The sequence below is a fragment of the Papio anubis genome, chromosome 5, assembly GCF_008728515.1.
Source record: "Papio anubis isolate 15944 chromosome 5, Panubis1.0, whole genome shotgun sequence".
NCBI lineage: Eukaryota > Metazoa > Chordata > Mammalia > Primates > Cercopithecidae > Papio > Papio anubis.
In genome coordinates this window covers 50,768,334-50,783,824 of record NC_044980.1, presented here as the reverse complement: position 1 = coordinate 50,783,824, position 15,491 = coordinate 50,768,334, and the positions used below count along the sequence as shown (strand labels likewise).

Here is a 15,491-nt window from a genome sequence, read left to right as displayed (position 1 = left end):
TGCCCAGGCTGGTGTCGAACTCCTGAGCTCAAGCAATCTGCCCACTTCTGGCTCCCAAAGTGCTGGGATTTCAGGCATGAGCCACAGTGCCCAGCCATGGTTTTTTATTTTTAAACCAAATAAATCTAGAATACTGGTGTTCTTTTTATTTATGTTCAGTAAAATTTACTTTTATGGTGTACATAAAGTGCATGAATTCATGTTACCACCACAAACAGAATTCAGAACAATTCCATCAATTCCAACATCAACTCATGTCCTTCTGTATAGTCAACCCTTTCCCGTCGCTAAGCCCTGGCAACCACTCATTAGTTATCTGTCTGTATAGTTTTGCCTTTTCCAGAAGGTCATGTAAATGGAAATATATAGTAGGTCATCCTTTGAGACTGATTTATTTGATTTATTTCACTTAGCAGAATGCGTTTGACACTCATCTATGTTGTTGCATATATCAGCAGTCTGTTCTTTTTCATTACTGAGTAGTATTCCAATACTACTGGAATATTATTGAATACCTCTTCATGTGCTTATATACCATCCATATATCTTCTTTGACGAAATGTCTATTCTGATCTTTTGCTAATATTTAAAATTGTTTTTTCTTATTTTTCAGTTCTGAAAGATTTTATATATTAATTACTAGTATTAGTAATACTTTGTTGACTATGTGATTTGCAAATATTTTCTCCCAGTCTATGGCTTTTCTTTTTATTCTCTTAAAAAAACACTGGTTATACAATTTAATAAAGGTTTAAATACTGGTGAATATTTATCCACCTTTTGGCTAATGAAGGACTTTTTATTTTTATTTTTATTTTTTTGAGACAGAGTCTTGCTCTGTTGCCAAGGATGGAGTGCAGGGGCGTAATCTCGGCTCACTGCAACCTCTGCCTCTGGGGTTTAAGCAATTCTCGTGCCTCGGCCTCCTGAGTAGCTGGGACTACAGGAATGTGCCATGATGTCTGGCTAATTTTTGTATTTTTAATGGAGATGGTGTTTCTCCTTGTTGGCCAGGCTGCTCTTGAACTCCTGACCTCAGATGATCCATCTGCCTCAACCTCCCAAAGTGCCAGAATTACAGGCATGAGCCACTGTGCCCAGCCACGAAGGATTTTTTAAACATAACATCATGAAAGAAAGAAAAAATGAAAAAGGAATTAAATGTGATTATTTTTTAAAGTTTTATAGAAAAATCATTTAAAAATTGAAAGTTGGCCGGGCATGGTGGCTCACACCTGTAATCCCACCACTTTGGGAGGCTGAGGCGGGTAGATCAAGAGGTCAGGAGTTCAAAACCAGCCTGGCCAACATAGTGAAACCCCGTCTCTACTAAAAATACAAAAATTAGCCAGGTGTGGTAGCACGTGCCTGTAGTCCCAGCTACTCAGGAGACTAAGGTGTGAGAATCGCTTGAACCCAGGAGGCAGAGGTTGCAGTGAGCTAAGACCACACCATTGCACTCCAGCCTGGGTGACAGAGTGAGACTCCATCTCAAAAAATAAAATAAAAATAGAAGTCAAGTAACAAATTACAGAAAATGTTTTCATAAACATAACCTATAGAAGATCAATGTATTTAATACAAAGAGCACATACAAATTAGTAAGAAAAACACATACTTTAACAGAAAAATGACAAAAGGCATTAGTCATTTCAATGAAGAAACTCAAATGGAAAATAAACTTATATTTCAAAAATTCAAACCTTACTGTAAATTAAATAGAAAGGAAAACGACAGTGAAGCATATTTTGCCTACCAAATGGACAAAGATTTTTAAAGTAAGTAACAATACCCAGTATTAGAGAAGGAGGAGAAACATAGCTGGTAGAACAAACTGACTCAATCTTCCTGGAAGGCAGTTTGGTACTATGTATAAAGAACCTCAAAACTGTTCATACCCTTTGACCCACTACTTCCTCTTCTAGGAAATTGTCAGAAAGCCCAGAGAGAGCAGAAGGCAGGGATACTTAGAGCTAGAGGAGAGGCCCCTACACATGTCTACCATCATCCTTTGGGCTCATTTAACACTTACTATTTCTATACTGTAAATGGCAACAAGATTTTCCCTAACTCAACCTGACTTTGAGCATGAGCTGTTGCTGGCTAAGAAGCCTGAACAATCAACGTGCTCAGACACTTGTGCTTTTTCCACATGGCCCCTCCAGGACACCTCTGCACTGGGCTGCAGCTGCAGGGAAGGTAGAATGTGTCCAGTCACTGCTGGAGTTGGGAATGGATAGCAACCTGCGGGACATCAATGAAAGCACGCCCTTGGCCTACGCTCTGTACTGCGGTCACACGGCGTGTGTCAAACTCCTCTCCCAAGAGAGCAGGTGGGTACACCAGGAGCCACTTATTTTTCTATTCTTCTCAAATATTTATAAATTCGGATGAAATGTTTTAAATTGCCAAGGTGCAAACCAATAATAATATTATTATACTTTTATAATATAATTAATGTTACATAGTATTAAAGACATTAAATGATTATATAATTTATGTTTGCCATTATCTAACACAGAATAAAGTGTTCTTGGAGCAAAATGATAGTAGTGAGCCCAAATCCATCAGCCTAATATTCACTGAACTTGAATCTCTTCTTTCCTTTTCTCTCTTTCCTCCTCCCTTTTTGGCACATCCTCTAAATCCCCCTTTTGCCTTATTTGGTGAGTCTCAAACTTTTGTTCTCAGGACTTTTACACTCTCAAAAATTATTAAGGGCCCCCAAATAATTTTTATTTATGAGAGTCAAACCTATCAATATTTATGGCATTAGAAATTAAAACTGAGAGGCCAGGCACAGTGGCTCATGCCTGTAATCCCAGCACTTTGGGAGGCTGAAGCAGGCAGATCATCTGAGGTTAAGAGTTCAAGACCAGCCTGGCCAACATGGTGAAATCCCATCTCTACTAAAAATACAAAAACTAGCCAGGCATGGTGGTGGGCACCTGTAATCCCAGCTACTTGGGAGGCAGAGGCAGGAGAATAGTTTGAACTTGGGAGGTGGAGGTTGCAGTGAGCCAAGATCACTCCATTGCACTCCAGCCTGGGTGACAGAGCAAGACTCCATCTCAAAAAAAATTAATTAATTAATTAAAACTGAAAAATTTTTAATAAAATATGCATTTTTATCCACTTAAATTAATAATAAACATTACATTTACATGTGAACATAAATATTATATTTTTAATTAAAAATAAAATGTTTTATTTAATATTTCTATTTCCCAAAACAAAAATATTGTCATGAGAAGAGTAGCATTGTTTTATATTTTTGGCAAATCTCTTTGGTAGCTTAATACAAGCTTAATAGAATACAGCTGGGGGCTGGGCATGGTGGCTCACATCTGTAATCCTAGCGCTTTGGGAGGTCGAGGCGGGTGGATCACCTGAGGTCAGAAGTTCAGCTAGACCAGCCTGGCCAACATGGTGAAACCCCATCTCTACCAAAAACAGAAAAACTAGCCAGGCGTGGTGGTGTGTGCCTGTAACCCCAGCTACTGGGAAAGCTGAGGCAGGAGAATCGCTTGAGCCTGGGAGGTGGAGGTTGCAGTAAGCTGAGATAGCACCACCGCACTCCAGCCTGGGTGACAGAGCAAGACCCTGTCTCAAAAATAAATAAATAAATAAATAAAGTGGGTTCCACATATGCTTTTTGCATTCACTCTGTTGCAATATAATGTGTTTTGTTTCTTGGGTTTGGGGTTTGCTTATTTATTTATTTATTTTTTAATTTTAGAGCCAGAGTCTCACTTGTCACCCAGGCTGGTGTGCAGAGGCATAATCATGGCTCACTGCAACCTTGAACTCTTGGGCTCAAACGATCCCCTCACCTCAACCTCTTGAGTAGCTGGGACTTTTGGCATGTGCCACCATGCCCAGCTGGGTTTTCTTGTTTTTTGTTTTTTGGTTTTTTTTGTAGAGATGGCCTCACTATGCTACCCAGGCTGATCCCAAACTCCTGGCCTCCAGCAGTCTTCCCACCTTAGCCTCCCGAAGTGCTGGGATTAGAAGTGTGAGTCACCATGCCCAGCCACAGTATCATGTTTTGATTGATGTATGTAAAAACAATCTGGCCTTATATAAATACACAGTTGGAAAAGGCAGGTGTATCTCAATAGGCTTTTCAGACAGTCTTTTTTTTTTTTTTTTTGAGACGGAGTCTCGCTCTGTCACCCACCTGCCACCATGCCCAGCTAATTTTTTTGCATTTTTAGTAGAGATGGGGTTTCACTGTGTTAGCCAGGATGGTCTCAATCTCCTGACCTCATGATCCGCCCACCTCAACCTCCCAAAGTGCTGGGATTACAGGCATGAGCCACCGCGCCCGGCCAATTGTGTGTATTTTTCTTTGATACGATATCACAACTTAACAAGTAGTAGTTTCTTAAAGGTTAATTGCAATGGGATTCTCACCATATCAATGAATTTTTTCTACTCTGTCACATTAGAATACATTACTATACCTTATACTTTAAATGGGCCCTCTACACATGCGTGATTTTATTAACACCTTGTATTGGTCATTTGGAAAATATTGGTTCACTTAATTATAAAGATCTTCCAAATGACACATTTCATTATACAATATCAAAAAGTCACATTTGTTAGTGTTACCACCAATCTCATTGGAAAAGCTTTATAGATTGAGATGCTATCAAGCTTACAATGTGAATATAAGCTTTCCAAAATTCTAGTTTTTACTTGAAAGCTAGACTTTCGTCATTGGCTACAATAACTGTCAATTATTTATCTTGAAATGAAATATTCACTGTATTCATTTTATTTTATTTTATTTATTTATTTTGAGATGGAGTTTCACTCTTATTGCCCAGGCTGGAGTACAATGGCACAATCTCAGCTCACTGAAACCTCTGCCTCCCGGGTTCAAGCAATTCTCCTGTCTCAGCCTCCAGAGGAGCTGGGATTACAGGCATATGCCACTACGCCTGGCTAATTTTGTATTTTTAGTAGAGACAGGTTTTCTCCATGTTGGTCAGGCTAGCCACCACGCCTGGCCCACTTTATTCATTTTAATATATTTTTATTTTATTTATATATATATAAATATATATATATATATGGTATACATGTTTTGATATAAATATACCTAGTGAGATGGGCCGGGCACAGTGACTCATGCCTGTAACCTCCACACTTTGGGAAGCCAAGGCGGGTAGATCACTTGAGCCCAGGAGTTCAAGACTAGCCTAGCCAAGATGGCAAAACCCCATCTCTATTAAAAATACCAAAATTAGCTGGGCTTGGTGGCGTGCACCTGTAATCCCAGACACTCGAGAGGCTGAGGCATGAGAAACACTTAAACTTAACTGCAACTTTGTACCCTTTGACCTACACCTCCCATTCCCCCACCTCACCCTCACTTCTGGTAACCACTGTTTTACTCTCTGTTTCTGCGTATTTCACTTTATTTATTTTGCAGAAATTTCTGCAAATACTTAACTCTACATAACCATAGTTTGTCTGTAAGGCATAAAAATGGTGTTCAGTGAAAAAAGTGTCCAGTTCAGCCCATGACTCAAACAACTGCACAGCTGCTTTACCCCAAGACAATCATCACACCTCTGTATATAGTAGAATTGCTTACGAGTACTTCTTATTTTGTCAAACAAGTGTACTCAAGTCAATATTTAATCAAATTAATAACTTGTACTGCCTAAACAAGGATATTATTAAGTTAAAGGACTTTTTTTTTCTGCAAGTACATTGATGCCACTATTGTCCTGATTTGAACTGAGGCAGCCACCATTTTACCCACTACCTCTACTGCACCATCGATGCAAGGCAGCACAGTGAAAAAGACTAATAACATTGTGGTGCTATTATGAATAGACTTAAATGCCATGAAACCCCTGAAAAAGTCAGGGATCCCTCTTTAAGGGTTCCGTGGACCCCATTTTGAGACCCAGAGGCCTAAAGCACGAGCCGTAACAGGGGGAGGAGATGGCTTACACAAGATGCTGCAATAGCATCAATTCACACAGGGACATATTCTTTGTAGGGGAACTTGAATGTCAGAGGTGCCCTGGGGATCTCTCTGGTAGTATTAGAAGTCTAGAATTCAATATTTCGAAAAGCCCAGTGGAAGGTGAAAGAATAAAGATAAGACTACATCATGGGAATAAAGATTCAAAGGATGCACAGTGTGACCTTTACAGAAAACATTCGTTACATGCATCCAAAATAAGTGGTGATGTTTTTCAAATTGCAGATTGCGATATCTCACTCCAGAAAGTAATGTTGCAATCTGACCCTTAGGGGCACACACACAGGTCAGGTTTCATCGTTAATTCATACGGCAGAAAGCATTAAGTCAATTGGAGCCTCAAAAGAGAATCACACAGAATTTTCCAAGGAACACAAACAGAATAGGACCTCAGGGAACCTCTTGACAACTGCTGGCCTTTTTCCTTTATAATTTGCCTGTGCATTGGGCATTGCTTACTTTTTTCTGCAGCCACGCCCGACCTTGGTCATGCACTCCTCCTCTTCTCTCGCTGGAGCCCAGACTAAAACTTCTTTCCTTGGTTTTCTTTTCTTTTTTTTTTTTTATTTTTTATTTTTATAGAGACGAGATCCTGCCATGTTGCCCAGGCTGGTCTCAAACTCCTGACTTCAAGTGATCCTCCAACCTCGGCCTCCTGAAGTTCTGGAATTATAGGCATGAGCCACCACGCCTGTTCTTTAGCATACTTTTTTTAAAAGTACTTTTCAACAGGAAAGTTTTAGTTTAAAATGGGGAGGGGGTGCCTGAGGGGGATAATGTCAGTTGGTCAGCACTAGGTCCAGGTTTTCTAGGATCTCTTTCACAGAAAGCCTAAAACCACACTCAGCAACCTCCTCCATCCTTCTGCTCGTTGAAGCCTGAACTCAAACCCTTAGGCTTCATCTCTGACTTCAACTCGCGCTCCTACTGACTGTCCTTGAGATGTGAGAACAACACTTTCAGCAAGTTTTCAGTTTAGTTAACCCCTTGTTGAAAACAGATGATCCAGGTGTAAATTTTGGAAGGCTATCCCCTGAAGGAGCAACGTCCTCCTTGGGCAAAGACTGCCCATGGCAAAGAGCGTCTTCTGGGCAGCATTGCCAGGGGTGCTGTGAGCTCCTCACACCACCTTTAACTTGAGAAGGCTTTGGGGGTGTCTAGGAAGGATCTCAGAAAACCTGATGAAGCATGTGGAATAGGGGGTCGGTATTTCAGTTAGTGATGTCTCTACTTCCTATTCTCACATATCATCCCTGCTCTTTTATATTTGCATAGAACAGAGCCTACTCGACCCCCTCCCTCCCAGAGCAGTCGGCCCCAGAAGAAGGAGGGACGGTTCAACATGCTCAACCAAATATTCTGCAAAAACAAGAAAGAAGAGCAGAGAGCCCATCAGAAGGATCCCAGCAGGGACCGATACAGAGAGGAGGACACCTCGGAAGTCAATGACATCATCACCACCTTTGATAGCATCGTGGGTACCAACTGCCAAGAACAGCCTGGTGATCAGGTGGCTATGGTTGAATTTAAGAAGAAAATCTCAGACAATTCAAAATATCCCTTAGCGGAAAAGAAACCACTGGCCCGTAAGGGGCTTCCACCAATCAGAACGCAGAGTCTCCCACCCATCACCCTGGGCAATAACTTCCTAACAGCCTCCCATGGGGCCACTTCCCATGCAGGCCTGAGCTCTGGTCCTCATTATATGGCCCAGCGATCTCAGAAAAGTCGAAGTGAGCAGGATTTATTAAATAACAGAACTGGCTGCCAGATATTACTAGATAACCCCTGGAGGAGTGACTCTAATCAGGTATTTTCCTACAAAGTTTGGACTGTGTCTTCTTCTGATAAGCTGCTGGACAGATTGCTCAGTGTCCGGCCTGGTCACCAGGAGGTCTCTGTGCCACCACATCTTCGTCATCTGCATAATCCATCATCAGGTAATGTTCTTCATTTCGTCTTCATTCTCAGCAGGCTCTATCCTGGAAATGTCCCCTACAGTTCTTGGCTAGGAACTGGAGTGACAATAGTCTAGAAGGCAGGGTGAGAATAAAATGAGTGATTAGAGCCACCTTTTCTCCCAAAGTGCACTGGATTTGAGATTTCTGGGCTGTGAAAACATTCTGCTTCTCTGGCCGGGCACAGTGCTCAATCCCAGCACTCTGGGAGGCCAAGGTGGGCGGATCACGATCCTGACTAACACGGTGAAACCCCATCTCTACTGAAAGTACAAAAAATTAGCCAGGCATGGTGGCAGGCGCGTGTAGTCCCAGCTACTTGGGAGGCTGAGGCAGGGGAATGGCGTGAACCCGGGAGGCAGAGCTTGCAGTGAGCCGAGATCATGCCACTGCACTCCAGCCTGGGCAACAGTGCAAGACTCTGTCTCAGAAAAAAAAAAAAAAAAAAGAAAGAAAAGAAAATGTTCTGCTTCTCCCCTCTTCAAGTAATCATCAAGTACAAATATGTGCCTTCTCATCTTTCCAGCAAATATGTGTGGTATGTACCAGATTGGAGCAAGAATATTACTATTTCCACTAGCAAGGATTCTTAACTAGTGTGTGGCAAATCACCTATGAGGAGTTTGTTTGTGTGACAGTTTATAAATCAGGCATTCAATCTCCACCCCAGACCTACTGAACCAAAATTTTTGGTGAGGGAACAGGGAAAATGGCCATGCCTCGTGTGGACACATGTAGAAAGGTAACACTTTTGCACATTTATGGGTTAGGTCTCAACACATACTAAAGGGTTGCAAAGCAATTCTCCCTCTTGTGTCTTCCCCAGCTATCCAGTGTCCCTCATCCAAAGCTAAACGTCAAAAAAAAAATGAATTTTTTTATCCTTCTAGAGATATTTTACACACACATATCTCCATTTTTAGATATGAAATATGCACACATCCCACTTTTTAAACAAAAGTATCACACTAAAGACTTTATTACTTAAATATTTATTTATTTATTTGAGACAAGGTCACATTCTGTCACCCAGGCTAGAGTACAGTGGCACAGTCACGGCTCCCTGCAGCCTCTGTCTCCTGGGTTCAAGCGATCCCCCTGCCTCAGCTTCCTGAGTAGCTAGGACTATAGGTACGCACCCTTACATCTCCCTATTTTTTTTTTTTGTAGAGATGGAGTTTCACTATGTTTCCCAGGCTGGTGGTGAACTCATGGCCTCACGCAATCCTCCCTTCTTGGTCTCCCAAAGTGCTGAGATTACAGGCATGAGCCACCACTCCAAGCCTAAGAATTTATGTGTGTGTGTATATGTGTGTGGGTGTATATATATGTGTGTGTATATGTATGTGTGTATGTGTGTGTGGGTGTATATATATATATATATATATTTTTTTTTTTTTTTTGAGACTCACTCACACCCAGGCTGGAGTGCAGTGGCGGGATCTCAGCTCACTGCAACCTCCACAGTGGTGTGCTCTCAGCTCACTACAACCTCCGCTTCCCAGGTTCAAGCAATTGTCCTGCTCAGCCTCCCAAGTATCTGGGACTACAGGCACATGCCACCACACTCAGCTAATTTTTTGTATTTTTAGTAGAGATGGGATTTCACTGTGTTAGCCAGGATGGTCTCGATCTCCTGAACTTGTGATCTGCCCGCCTCAGTCTCCCAAAGTGCTGGGATTACAGGCGTGAGCCACCATGCGTGGCATAGAATTTGTATTTTTATACAAATGTGTATGTATCTATTCCCCACCTTATAAATACATTTATCACACTAAAGAATTTATTTTTATTTTTTAAATGATCCATAGGCTGGGTACAGTGACTCACACTTATAATCTCAGAACTTTGAAGGGTTGAGGCAGAGGGTCAATGTAGCAAGATCCCCACCTCTGCAGAAAAAAAAAAAAAGAAAGATCCACAGGTGATTCTTTGAACCATTGTTCAAAAGCAGCAGAGGCTGCAAAACAGCTTCCAAAGCCTGTTCGGTGCCACAGTACCTTGGCTTGTTTTTAAGTGAATTAATTGTCAATATTTTTAAATTATGAAATTTTATATAAAAATCTGGAATTCTAGCTTCTCTCGAAAAACTAGAAAATCTGGCAACACTACACACAAATTCCCACATGGCAATAATTGGCTGGATCTGAGTAACCACTGTCCACTTAGACACCACTGTCCCCAGCTCAGTTCAGTCCACACCACTCCACCGTCTCTCCATGGAGTGTCAGACAGGCCTTATGATATGAAATATGTACATATCCCACTTTTTAAACGAATGTATCACACTAAAGAATTTATTATTTATTTATTTATTTATTTGAGACAAGGTCACACTCTGTCACCCAGGCTAGAGTACAGTGGCACAATCACGGCTCCCTGCAGCGTCTGTCTCTTTCAGTTGTTGTTTTTCTTACAGTAGGATTAAGGGAAAAAATAATTTATTTATTGAAGCCATTTTTCTCTAAGAGTAGAAAAATGAAAGACCAAGACAACAATGTGGGGTTTTTTGGGGGGGTGGTTTTGTGTGTGTGTGTGTGTGTGTTGTTTTGTTTTGTTTTTGTTTGTTTTGGTGTTTTGTTTTGTTTTGTTTTTGAGACAGAGTCTGACTCTGTCACCCAGGCTGGCGTGTAGTGGCATGATCTTGGCTCACTGCAACATCCGCCTCCTGGGTTCAAGCAATTCTTCTGCCTCAGCCTCTCGGGTAGCTGGGATTACAGGCATGTGCCACCACGCCCGGTTAATTTTTGTATTTTTAGTGGAGACGGGGTTTCACTGTGTCGGCCAGACTGGTTTCGAACTCCTGACCTCGTGATCTGCCCGCCTCGGCCTCCCAGAATGCTGAGATTACAGGCGTGAGCCACAGTGCCCGGCCACAATCTGTTTTTTAAAAAGTAGAAAAGGGCCATATTTTTTTTAGAATGAGCAAAATTCCTTTGCGTTTAATATGCAATTGAATTTGACTCTCTTCACCCTTTGACGTGTGCCCAGTGCCTGAAACCTTTGAGATAGAATATGGCTCCCTCACTCATATTTTTATACATATTTAGGCACAGGATAAATATGGATAAGCACATAAAGGCTGTTTCCTGGTGTCTGAGAAAAACTCCATTCAAGATTTTGCTTCCTCCACAAAGCACTGAAGCACTTGGCTGGTGGCATGGGTAGTATTTGCATTTTTTTCTGCAGAAGGATCAGGAAGGGAACACAGTGGTCTGCCACCTTTTGACATTTCAGGGCCTCAACCCATCCTGTTTTCCAGAGTTAGGCCTATCCCAGCCAAACGAATACCTTCTGTTATGAAAATCATGTGAAAATCTGAAAGTCTTGTTCTTTTTCCGTTCCAAAGACAGCCTTGGCCTGTCTCTTTTATATCAGTCAGGATGGGGTTCAGCTTCCTGTAAAAGAAATCCAAAGTCACAGGGGCTTGAACAATATAGAATTTTATTGCTATCACAGCCAGGGGCAGTGGCTTACGCTTGCAATCCCAGCACTTTGAGAGGCCAAGGCACGTGGATTGCTTGAGCTCAGGAGTTCAAGACCAGCCTGGGCAACATGGTGAAGCTTCGTTTCTACAATAAAATTAGCCAGGAGTAGGGGTGCATGCCTGTGGTCCCAGCTACTTGGGGGGCTGAGACAGGAGGATCACTTGAGCCTGGGAGGCAGAGGTTGCAGTGAGCCAAGATCACACCACTGCACCCCAGACTGGGTGACAGAGTGAGGCCCTATCTCAAAAAAAATAAAAAATAAAAAATAGTTTATTGCTATCACATGAAAGAAGTCTGAAGTAGGCAGTTCCCAGACATTTGGTGGCTCCACAATCACAAGCAACATAGGCTCTTTCCATCTATGTGTCCCGTCACCCAACATATGGCTTCTGTCCTCGAGGGGCTGATGGAGCAGGAGGAAGGAAGTAGAAGGGGGAGAAATGCATGTCCCCATGTGAATCAGCTCCCATTAAGAACTCATCTGGCTTAAGTCCCACACTTCCGCTTGCGTCTCATTGGCCTAAACTTTGGTCATATGTTCACAACTATCAACAAGGAGTCTTTTAGCTGGCCATGTTGCTATCCCTCCAAAATTGGATTTCTGTTTCTAAGTGAGGGAGTAGATATTGGGTAGAGAATTAGTACATTCTGACACATGTGCCACCTAAAAATTTCCATCTTATTTGAAATAAAAGGAAATTCAATAAACGTGGTTTGGGGATTTGCTCACTTATACAATGAAATAACTAGAAAAATCCTGGGGCAGCAGCATAACAGAAAAGGAAAGGTGAAATTCTCCAATGGAATCGGCCTATATCAAATACTTTTTTTCAACCAATTTTTCTGAGTGCTGATTATAACTAGGAGCCATTCTAGGCAACTGAGTCATGATAAGATAAATTTCCCAAGTGTCTTCAGCCTATAAATCAGTTTTAAGGGGTGTAAATTTACTAAAATGCTTTTGCAACTGATTTTAATGAACTTTCTTCTCATGTTTAGATACAGTCATACGGTTTTAAAAATGGAAAGGAGCTTAGTCATTTAATCATACATTAAATAATTGCTGAGTGTTTATCATAGTAATTTATCAAAAGAGAGGGAGAGTTTTTGTTTGTTTGTTTGTTTGTTTTCTTAGAGAGAGATAGGATCTGTCACCCAGGCTGGAGTACAGTAGCTTGATCATAGCTCACTCATGGGCTTAAGCAATCCTCCCATCTCAACCTCCCATGTAGCTGGAACTACAGACACACTTCCTCCTCTGGCTAATTTTTTTGTCATCATTTTTTTGTAGAGACAAGGGTCTCACTTTGTTACCCAGACTAGTCTAGAGCCAGCCCCTGGCCTCAAGCAATTCACCCATCTTGGCCTCCCAAAATGCTGGGATTATAAATATGAGCCATTGCGGCTGGGCTTGGTGGCTCATACCTGTAATCCCAGCACTTTGGGAGGCCAGGGTGGGCAGATCACCTGAGGTCAGGAGTTCGAGACCAGTCTGGCCAACATAGTGAAACCCCATCTCTACTAAAAATACAAAAATACAAAAATTAGCCGGGCGTGGTGGCGAGCGCCTGTAGTCCCAGTTACTCTGGAGGCTGAGGCGGGAGAATCGCTTGAATTCAGGAGGCAGAGGTTGCAGTGAGCCGAGATCGCACCACTGCACTGCAGCCTGGATGACAAAGCGAGACTCTGTCTCAAAAAAAAAAAAAGAAAAAGAAAAAGGAAAAAAAAAAAACACCTTTCCTAGCTTTACAGATTTTATTTTTGTGAACATTTTTAACAATAATTGTTTTGAGATCACTGAGGCTTCTGCACTACACTGAAGTGGGTGTTGTCGTTGTTGTTAGTCTAGGAGGGTCGAAACTTAGATTTCTACGTTGAGCTCTCGATATTTTACGTGAAAGTTTAATGCGGTAAAGCAGCTGGATAAATCATCCCACTGTAGCACTGACTTGAACTTGGATAGTCCCTTTATCTTTGGATTTCCTCCTTTCCTGCCCTGGGTTTGGTAGAAATAATATGGGTTAGCAGTGCTGCTGTTAAAATTCCGGGCAGCCACTATCCAATGCTTACATCAGCAGCCCTGAACATTTAGCTCTAATGATTATTGCTTAACATTTATTGAGACCTGTCAGGGGTTGGATGCAGCAAGATGGGTAATGAAGCACTTATCCTAGAGAGTTGGAATTTGGAGCACATCAGCTTAATTCATTGCAGGCAGCTTTCAGAGAAAATGGAACAGAAAGGTCTGTGGTGTTGTCTGCCAGCCTGGTTATTTATAAGCCATCACAAGAAAAGTAAGAGTGTGCACTTCCTTTCTCCTGCAAAAGAGAGCTTCTTTCTCTAGAATTTTCTAGACTATCTCAGCAACAATGCACTCTTCTGGCTGCTTAGGTCTGATCCTGTGACCCCTCTGTCTAAACCCATCAAAGGTTTTGCATCTTTTCAGGACAAAGGCCAGGGTTCTAAACGGGGCAAACAAAGCCCTCACGGCATGGTCATTCTCAGCTTTGGCACCGCCCATCTCAAATCCCCACCCCTACCTCTTCAGCAGTTCCTTGAATATGTCTCAGTTTCTTGACAATTTCATACCTTTTCATTCTATGACATCTTGACCCTTGTTATTATTTTGGGTTCTCTCCGCTGTGTGCTTGACTGATTCCTATAATCTTTTAAGAACCAGCTCAAAACTCACCTTCTATAATATGTGAAGGTCACCCTGATCTCTGTAGGAAATATGGTTCTTTCATAGGACTCCTAATAAGAATAGCTCCACCTTGGCAGGCACAGTGGCTCATGCCTGTAATCCCAACACTTTGGGAGGCTGAGACGGGTGGATCACCTAAGGTCAGGAGTTTAAGATCAGCCTGGCCAACATGGTGAAATCCCGTCTCTACTAAAAATACAAAAGTTAGCCTGGTGTGGTGGTGCACGCCTGTAGTCCCAGCTACTCAGGAAGCTGAGGCAGGAGAATTGCTGGAACCCGGGAGGCAGAGGTTGCCGTGAGCCAGGATGGCACCGCTGCACTCCATCCTGAGCAACACAGCAAGACACTGTCTCCAGAAACAAAAGAATAGCTCCACCTTGCTGACCTACACACCTACACACTTCGCTTTCCACAACATTGCAGGAGAGAATTTATCCTCTTTATAATTGAAGCAATTGAGACAGAGAGGTTAGCTCATCTGCCTAAGGTCACAGAGCTAGCTAGGAAGTGGCAGAGGAGATATTGGAACAAGGTCTGTGGGATCCAAGAAAACCTCAACTTCTCTGGACCATTCCTTCCTCTGCAATGCCCTCACAAACTCTATCACAGCACTACTCATGGAGCTTCAAAACCACATGTTTACCTGTGTCTCCTCCCACATCAATTGCAATCCCTTCCTGAACACTTTGCCTTCTCCTCTTTGTACTCTAGGGTCTGGAATATAATGAGTGCTCAATGGATGATTGCTGAATTATCTATTTATCATTATTATCATTATTATTATTATTAATGCTGCAGTCACCTCTGGTTCCATCATGTAACCGTGAAAACATTTCCTATCCTTTTTTTCTAGGACAGTGGTCCTTGACCCTGTCCCCAAAGCTGAACACTCCCTTCAGTTGCCTGCAGCACCAGACAGCTTTGAGCTAAGCACAGCTCCACCCTATCCCCGAAAACTGAGCAAAATGCCAACATGGAATAAAATTTAACTCCCCTTCATGTCCAAGTCACTGCTGCAACCCTTCTCTGCCCACTTCTCCCATCTGCTTAGAGGAGGCAGAATAACAGAAGTTACAGGGTCAGCCCTATAGGGTTGAAGTCTAGGCTCTGTCCCTTCCTAGCATATGACTTGAGCACTTTTAGAACTCCTCGAAGTCACAAGGTCCTCATTTGTAAAATGAGGATGATAATAGAATCTATCTCACAAGAAAAAGTGATTGTCAGAATTATATAAGATTATGCCTACAGCATTTATCCCTATTCCTGACAAAAGTAAGTGCTCCATAAGCATAACTCTTAATTGTCATTATCTCATTGTTGGTTTTACAAATATC

At 42.1% G+C, this 15,491-nt stretch overlaps 1 protein-coding gene across 1 annotated transcript in view; it reads left to right on the top strand.

The window, feature by feature from the left end:
* ANKRD55 (ankyrin repeat domain 55) overlaps positions 1-15,491 on the top strand; it is a 130,801-nt gene that overhangs the window by 111,144 nt on the left and 4,166 nt on the right. The window contains exons 9-10 of the mRNA XM_021939373.2: positions 2,166-2,333; positions 7,283-7,947. Coding sequence (XP_021795065.2) covers positions 2,166-2,333; positions 7,283-7,947 — 833 coding nt within the window. The remainder of the gene's footprint in view (positions 1-2,165; positions 2,334-7,282; positions 7,948-15,491) is intronic.